This window comes from Saccopteryx bilineata, chromosome 3 (assembly GCF_036850765.1).
Source record: "Saccopteryx bilineata isolate mSacBil1 chromosome 3, mSacBil1_pri_phased_curated, whole genome shotgun sequence".
NCBI lineage: Eukaryota > Metazoa > Chordata > Mammalia > Chiroptera > Emballonuridae > Saccopteryx > Saccopteryx bilineata.
The window spans coordinates 264,915,224-264,923,809 of record NC_089492.1 but is presented as its reverse complement, the minus strand read 5'-3'; the positions used below and the strand labels follow the sequence as shown (position 1 = coordinate 264,923,809).

The 8,586-nt window shown below is 53.8% G+C and overlaps 1 protein-coding gene across 1 annotated transcript in view; it reads right to left on the bottom strand.

Moving 5' to 3' along the window:
• Positions 1 to 545: 545 nt before the first annotated feature.
• Positions 546 to 8,586, bottom strand: part of GRIK3 (glutamate ionotropic receptor kainate type subunit 3) — a 219,943-nt gene continuing 211,902 nt past the window's right edge. The window contains exons 14-16 of the mRNA XM_066269625.1: positions 5,975 to 6,197; positions 5,232 to 5,482; positions 546 to 2,876 (exon numbers count right to left, since the gene is read on the bottom strand). Coding sequence (XP_066125722.1) covers positions 2,682 to 2,876; positions 5,232 to 5,482; positions 5,975 to 6,197 — 669 coding nt within the window. The 3' untranslated portion in view covers positions 546 to 2,681. The remainder of the gene's footprint in view (positions 2,877 to 5,231; positions 5,483 to 5,974; positions 6,198 to 8,586) is intronic.

Below are 8,586 nucleotides of genomic sequence, written 5' to 3'. Positions count from 1 at the left end.
TCCCTGAAATCTTCTGCCCCCACTTGGCTAGTCTCCCTGCACTTATGCTTAAACAATCCTGGCAAGTCTTTGTGACAAAAGATCTCTCCCCACGACAGAAGTGCAAACAGACCCTGGTTCCCTGCCTTCCTGATTGTCTGTCTCTGCTCCTGCGGTGAGCTGGAACATACGTGTACATTTGAACACATGTGTGAGCATACGGGCACACACTCACAGACTCCAGTTCCACATGGCTTCTCACATACAACATGCACTGACCTTGCTGCACATCTGTCTGGTTCCATCTTGTCTCCTGCTCACCACGCACACGTGAGCCCCCACACGCCTGTACACACATGCTCACACGTGGACCCTTTGATGACATGGCTTCTCCTTTAAAACATATTTGGCAATGTTTCAGGTTTTATCCTGTCCTCTCTCCTCTGCCACTTGGTGCACAAATGCACACACACCCACCCACATACATACACACTCGTATATGCATTTATATGTAATCACCAGAACCCCATTATGACATGGCTTCTCCTGCTTTTACAGGTATGAGGCTCTGCTGTTTGTCCAGAGTGGTCTCCCTCATCCCCAATGCACACACATGAAAACACACATGCACACATCAGAACCCAGAGGATTCTCCTATTATTGCATGCCTTGGACTCTGTATGTGTCCAAATCGGTCCTTCTTCCCCAGCTCCCACACCCCACGCATACAAAGACACAGATACACATCTGTGCACACACACACTCCTGCACCCAGAAGCTCACGACAGCATGGCTTCTCCTATTGTTACGTGTGTCAGCTACGCTGCATGTCTGGCCTCTGCTCCCGCCTCCAGGGCACACAGCCTGTTGGAGTGGCTCTGATTCTGGAGAGCAGCTGACTCGGTCTTGCAGCTCACAGTTTGTGGGAGGGACAGTACTTATCACATGAGCCCACTGTGCTCTCCTGCTTTGGAAGTCCCTGGGGGAGCTAGAGATTATCCTTTGCCCCAGCTGAGATGGTCCTTGAGACCTAAATGTAGTTCTTCCCTAACTAGGCTCCCCAAGCAGAAACAAGAGAGAGGTGGGAGGGGGTTGGCTGGTGCCTCTGGGTCCCTGTCCAGAATCTCTAGTCCCTGTCCCCTGCTCAAAGACCGCCCTCTGCCATTGACCGTGGGAAGCCCTGCCGGCCCTGTATGTTCTCTTTAAGGACACTTTGCTCCTAACCCTTTCATGTCTCATTCTTTCCCCAGAATCTTAGTCACCAACCTCTAGAGCATCCACCACAGCTAGCTGGAACCTAGAGATCATCTGGTCTCCCTTTCCCCGCTACCCCTTCTACTACTACTCTGCTGAACTCCCAAGCCCCACAAGGTCCCAGCTGCTCTGGACAAGAGACCGGGGGCCAGGATGGCCTTGTGTCTCTGTATGGGGTCTTTGGTTAATTCTCCAGGAGGAAACTTCTCTCTTCTCGCCCTTGGGGCCTCTACCAGCCATGATATCCTGCCCCTAAAAACTTTCTTTTTTTTGGTGGGTGTCTTTAGGTCTGGCAAGTCCAGGAGGCTGCAAGTTCTTCAGGGCCCCTCTGGTTGTCTCCATCTACCCCAACATAGCCTGTGCAGTAGGACCTGGTTCTCTCTTGTGAGGAGTGACTTGACTTTAACTTTAATCTAGGCTACTCTTCTTCCAAGATGACAGAAGGATCTCAAGCCCAACTGACCAGGAATGAGGAGTGCTGATGAGTAGACGGCAAAGAGTCCAAGCTCCCTAACGCCATCAGGGTTTGAAAAACAGCTGGTTAACCAGCAAAGTAAACTCCACTGACTTGAGGACCTGTGGGATCTCCATGGAGTCCACCGTTCCTCCAGGCTTCAAATATTGGCTGAGTCTCTGGGCATCCTTTATGAGAGATTCAGGGGGTCCTCTCCCCTCTGGCCAGAAAGTGAAAAAGGATTTGCTCTGACCACTCCCCCACTCTCCTAGAGACTTCCTAGAGAGTGGGGGGCCACTGGACATTGTCCAGTAAGAATTCAAAATGGCAGCCTCTTTGTGTTCTTCTCTCTCCCAGACCCCAAACTCCTCTTTCTTTCCATGGGGCTCTCTGCCTTCAGTTTTGCCCAAACAGGGGCTGCCATGAGTGGTGCCAAATCCAGGAATTCAGAACCATGTGAGCAACCCCTGTGGATGCCTTCTTCCCTCTGCCCAGACACATGGGATGCCCATCCTCCATCTTCAGCTCCCACTGGCAGCCAAACGATAACATCTTTAAGATGCCCAGGGTTTGTGTTTCTGGTCTCATAGTCAAGCCCCCAGAGACCTGGGCTCATGGGGAAGGAGTGGCAATAAGAGAGCTGTTGTCTGTTCTCCTTGTCCTCTGCAGGGGCAGGCTAGAAACTTCTGACTGCAGAGGAAAGTTGAGGGGCAGGTGAGTTTGGCCTGAGAGAGGCATGTGCTTCCTTTGGCCTTGGCTGTCTCGGCTGGCAGCTTTAGAAACCCATAGACGAAACAAGAGGAGAGTGAAGCCCAAGCAGCTGGCCTAGGAGCCTGCTGGTTACCCGGTAGGTAAGGGCAGAGGGCTCCTGGCTCAAGGGGCAGGCAGCAGCTCTGGTCCCTAAGCCCAGTGTAGGAACAAGGGACATTCCTTCCAGTCTCCTTTGCTTTCCTCCACCCTGCCCCCAGGCCTGTACTCCCCACCCTACCAGTGCTTAGGGGAATACAGGGGCCAATGATGTGCTGCAGGTCATGCTGTCCTTGCCCGGAAGCCGGCGATCATTGAATGTGTGCATGTTGATGACAGCGTCAGTCTTGACCATCATGGGAGGCTGCGGCTTGTGCTTGACCCGACGCTGGCAGGTAAGGGAGAAGCGTATCTCGTCGGCCACCGTGCTGCAGAAGGAACGCTGGGGTGGGCGTGGAAGGGAAAGGGACAGATGGGTGAGGCCTGGCTCTGCACCTCCAAAGGTCAACTCCTGCCCTTCCTCCCAAGCCTGTGCTAAGGCTACCAGGTCCCCCTCGCCCCTCAACCCCACCCACCTCCTGCCTCCTGCAAGAGGGCTAGTTTGTGTAGCATCCTACAGAGAGCATAGCAGGGCAGGTAGTATCATCTTATCCCTATTTTACAGATGAGCCAACTGAGGCTCTGATTAGCATATACAATTAAAGTTTGAGGAGTTTGCCTGTCTAACTTTTCTCCACTGGATTCTAATAGCAGCAACCTGTCAGTTTCTTCCCTATGAGCCCAGCCCCCAGCAATAGTCCTGGCCCAGAGTTAGGGTTTAAGAAACATTTGATGAATGTGTGAATGACCCCTCTCCTGGGGTGACTTCCAACTAAAGGGAGAATCGCTGTGTTCCCACTCAGGGAAGTCCAGCCTGTGTTTCTCAAGCTGGACACCTGGGAGCTAGGTCACTGCAGGGCAGCTGGGTAGCAGTGGCACCCAACAGGGACAGCAGAAGTGCAGCATCCTCTGCAGGTATTTGATGGCAGAGGTTACCCTGCAGCCCGTCTGGAAGGCAGTAGAGACTACAGATGCCCAAACTTACCCTGTGAGGCCAGGGCACCTGCACCCAGACAGCCTGCACACAGGCTATGTGCTGCAGGAGAATGCGACCTGGCTTTGACTTCTGGTTCTGCCTCTGAACAGCTGCCTGACCTCTCCAGCTTCTCCTTATTCCCCCACTGAACACAAAACATCATCCCTTACTTTATTTTGAAAATATTGAGCACCTACTATGTGCTAGGCACTATTCTAGTTGTTAGGTATATAGCAGTAAAAATGACAGATAAGGGCCCCATCCTCAGGGCCCTTAAGGTCTAATGATGGAATAGAAGCAGATACTAAACATGTAAACACATAATTTCAGAGACTGATAACTATTATTAAGAACAAAACAATGACATGAGATAGAGAGGGGTTGGGAGTAGGGATAGGTGGGAATGCTACTTGAGAGGCAATATTGGAGCTGAAACTGAATGACCAGAAGATGCCAAAAGTATGGCACTCTGGGGGTAAATCACTTTGGGTGGATAGAACAGCATGTGCAAAGGCCCTGAGGCTGAAACATGTTTGGTGTGTTAAAGACTAAAAGGGAGGTCAGTGTGTACGGAGCAGAGAAGGGAGTGGGGTGGAAAGGAGGAAGTTGGAGAGGTGGCGAGACCCAGGTCCTGTAAGAATTTGGAGCTCATTCCAATTATAATGGAAATTCCTAAAGAGTAATTTTTTTAAATGTATCATAACTTTTAAAGCCACTCCTGATTATTGGGCATTAAGGGCTTTTTTCTATTTTTTTTTTTCATGTGATAATTAACACTTCAGTGAACATCTTTGTGAATTAAACCACACATATCCATGGCCAGTTCTAGTGGGTGCATTGCTGCTCAGGCTTCCTGGTTGTAAAGGACTCCATTTCATTGTTGATGGTTATAAAAGCTGCCTGTTTTTAATGCCCCCTGTACACATGCCTCAGCTACAGTCTCTTTCCACACTGGCCCTGTATCGCTTGGAGCTCCTCCCTCCCCCCCCCCCCCCAGCACAGCAGCCCTTAGCTCAGGTACTGACTGAAATCACCCTGCACACGTTCTTAAGACCCCACTGCCTGGCTCTACCACAGACCAATTAAAACAGTTTCCGGGAGTGAGGCCAGGGCATTAGCACTTAAAAAACTCTCTTCCTGTGGTTCTAATTTGCTACTGGGACCCAGAACCCTTGCCCAACCAGACTTGAATTAATCAAACAGGTTGAGTTTAGTTTCTCCCATCTGAATGCTTGGGCCGGACCTCTTAACCTTTTTTCCTTTTTGAAACTTTTTTGAGTATGGAAATTTCCAAATCTATGCAGAAGAAGAGAACAGTATAATGAACCCCTATGTATCCATCACCCAGCTTCAATAATTACCCTGGAGGGTTTTATGCAGGGGAATGGCATGGTTAGAATCAAGTTTTAAACGGGGCATGGGCTGTGGATGGAGGGCGGAAGCGTGGAGGCAGGAAGGCCAGTTGGGAGGCTGCAGCGTGGCCCAGCTAGAGGTGACGGGTTTGGCCTGGCATGGAGCAACAGTGGTGGGGAAGGGTGCTCAGAGTCCGTGCAGAGGTGGGACCGGCTGGGCTTCCTGGCGGATAGGACACGGGGCGGGCTGTGGTGAAGATGGGGTCAGACATTACCCTGTGCCTGGCATGTCGGACGTGTGACGCCAGCACCTGTCCCGTTCCTCCGTCTCCCTCCCTTTCCCGTGCAGGCGCCAATGCGCGGGGCTCACCTGTTCCCGCTCTGCCGTTTTGCGGAGCTTGTACACAAACTCGCCCACGGCCACCAGCACCGACAGCACCAGCCCGGCGGCCAGGACGATGAAGATGCCCCCGATCTTCTGGATCCCCAGGGCACTGGCCTCTTTGTTCTCCTCCTCCGGGCACCCGCTGCCCCGCCACCACTTCTCCTTCATGATGTGCAGCTTGTCCTCCTCCTGCAGCTGCAGGATGGCGATGGTGATCTTGTCCCGGTACGGGGAGCCTGAGTTGGGAGGAGGGGGTGGGTATCAGCGACATTCGGTCGATCTTCTGTGTCCCTGCCAGCAGTCTGGTGGGTGTTAGCCACCATCACTAGACCGCTTGCTAAGCTCATAAAACGGGGGACCCTATAGCCGGAAGGCCTCTCTTTATATGGGGTATCTGGGTGGGAGGAAGGGTCCTCACTTGGGGCGGGGAGTCTTGCCTATGAATCCCTGCTTTCATAGGCCCCCGGTGGCACCCTGTGTCTGGGCTTTCCACAGGGGTGCAGCCAGGAGAGCAGACATGATCTCCAAAACGGCCCGCTTCTGTGCTTGCCCGAGTTCTCTGCTTAGGCCAGGGCTGACCTCACAAGGTGCCTGGCTCCACCGGTCTCTGGGCTGCGGAAATGTCACCTGGGCTCCGTGGGAGGGGCTGGGGGTGGGAGCAGGAGACTGAGTGGACGTAGAGGCTTCGCCCAGCACCCCCCATTCCTCCGCCGCAGCCCCTCACTCACCCATGGGCGTGCCGATGCCATAGCCCTTGGAGTCGATGAGGCCCCCGATCTGGGTGAGGTTGCAGTTCCTCTGGGTGATGTACTCGATGGTGGTGGACTCCATGAGCAGCGCGTAGTCCGCCGTCAGCGTCCTCTGGATGCCCTCCTCGTTGTTCTTCACCAGCGCCGAGGGCTTGCTGCTCATGAAGGCCCACATCTTCTCGAAGGTGGAGATCTTAGATTTCTGGGCCACGAGGGGAGGGGTGATGCACACACAGTTACTGAGCACACCAGGGACCAAGCACTGCTCACCTCGCCTCACAGGGCTCGGGGCATGGAACTCTGCCTCATCCTCAGCGTGAGGGAGTGCCACCCATTGCTCAGATGTGGACACTGAGGCCCTGGGAGGGGAGGGCCCAAAATACACAGCTAGAGAGTGATAAAGCCAAGATTCAGACTCAGGCCTGCCTATCTGGAAACCTTTGGCTCTTTGCTATAGCACAAGTGGTTTTCACATTGATTTTTAAAAAGTTGATTTTCTTTTTCTGATATTTATTAAATAATTACAAGTGTAAGCAAGCCCTGCTTTAAGTGCATAACTGCATCTATTCATCGAGTCTTCCCAGCAATCATAAGAGGCTGGTACATTAGTCCTATTTAACATATGAGGAAACTGAGGCACGACTAAGTAACTTTCCTAAGGTCATTCAGATACTAAGTGGCAAGGCCAGGCTTGAAACTCAGATTCTGCGGCTTCAGGGTCCATGCTCCTAACCACTGGGCTGCACTGCCTCACAGAAACGACCGAGGGTTGAGAAGGAGAGGTGGGTGACAATGAGGGCAAAGCTTGGTGAGTGCTGTGCCCCCCACTTCAACCACAGCAGGTCCCTCTCATGTACTGTGTCTCAAGGGAAGCTTTCATCTGAGAAAGGGTTTCTGTGTGCTCTACTTCATTACAGAGAGAGAGAAGCAGGGTGAGCACTGCTGGATGGGGAGGGGGGTGGGGGCCACCAGAGCCGGTGCCCTCAGGCGCCCGACCTCCTTGTCCCCAGAGCATCCTGGGCTTGATGCCGCTGCATGAGTAGAACATGCATCCCTAAGACCAGGCCCGGCAGGTGGGCTGCTGTGCATGGGCCGCTGGCTGGGGAGACTCGGGGAGGGCACTGGGGCCGGGAGAGGGGGCTGACACTGAATGTCCCCTGCCGTGGAGGAGACTGGGCAAACCAGGGTGCATGGCCTTCATGAGATTTCTGGAGAACTTAGCTCCTGCCAGCTGCCTGCTCCCAGCAGGCCTGGGCCCTGGCCCCGCTGGTCCCAGGGGAGCAGGTGGCTCTGCAGGCCCCACTGTCCCTGGCAGTTTCTAAGTCTGGCTGTTCCTGTCTGCGATATCAGCTTATCTGACTGGCACCCGGCCCAGCTTCGGTGTGCCTGTTGGCATGGGTGTGCTCAAATGGGCTGGCGTGGGACTGGGGGATGGGCAGGAGATGGGGAAGAAACTGCATCTGTCTGCCGGGAGTCAAGGCCGAGGGGGTGAGGAGAGGCTGGGGGGAGGTGTACCTTCTACTCTCCAGGTGCTTCCTAGCTCTGTAGGACTGCCCCCCGGAAGCGGGCTTCTGGAGACTCCGGCACACCAGGGGAGGAGAGGACCCCAAAGGCAGCAGGCAGGACCCCACTTGGAGTTCCATCTGAGCCCAGATTCTGTCAGGTAGCAGTGATAGCTCCTTTGGGCACAGGGTCTGGGGCACCTTCATGATCAAATAACTACTCCCCCCCCACCTGCAAATGTATCTGCCCCGAAGCCAAAGGCCTGGAAGGGCTCAGATGCCTGGTGCTTCAATGGGTTCCACCAGAGCATCAAGAAGGCTGCCCCCAGCTCCTCCCGGGCCTCAGCCTGGCCTGTTTCAGCTCTTCCTGCTCTCCAGCTACTCCACCTCCACAGCTACTCTCTTACCGCTGCAACTCTTCCTTCCAAACCTTCTGTGCTCTCCAGCTGTCCCATCCTCCCAGCTCCTCCTCCACCTCAGCTCCTCCTGCAGCCCAGGTGTCCCCTCCCCCATGAGCTACTATTGTCCTTCAAATCATTCCCAATTCCCAGCTCTTCTGACTCCCCAGGCATTTCTTATTCTCTAGATCATTTCTGGTATCCAGACTTCCCCCTACTCTGGCTCTTTTATCCCTCGGGTCCTTTCTCACTGAGCTCCTTCGCCTGCTCAGATTCTCTGTGGCAGGACATGGCTCCACTGATCCCCATCCCTGGGGTTCGTGCCCTTGTGTAATCCCCTACCCCTGCATGTGGGGTGGATGTAGAGACTCGCTTTTAACTCCCCCCAGTAGATGGAAGTGTCACTTGGAGATTAGGTTATATGAAACTGAACTGCCATCTTATATGTGCCCTTGTTTGTTGCCCTGGTGGAAACTGGCTGCCACGGGATGAGCAACCCCATGGAGAGGCCCACATGGCAAGGAACCAAGGGCAGTCTCCAGCTAATGGTCAGTGGAGAGCTGACATCCATGGTCAGACAGCCAAGGAGGAATTAAATCCCACCAACAGCCATGCAGGGGAGCTTGGAAGCAGAGCCCCGAGGTGACTGCAGTGTTAGCCGGCCCCTTGACTGCAGCTTGAAAGACAACTA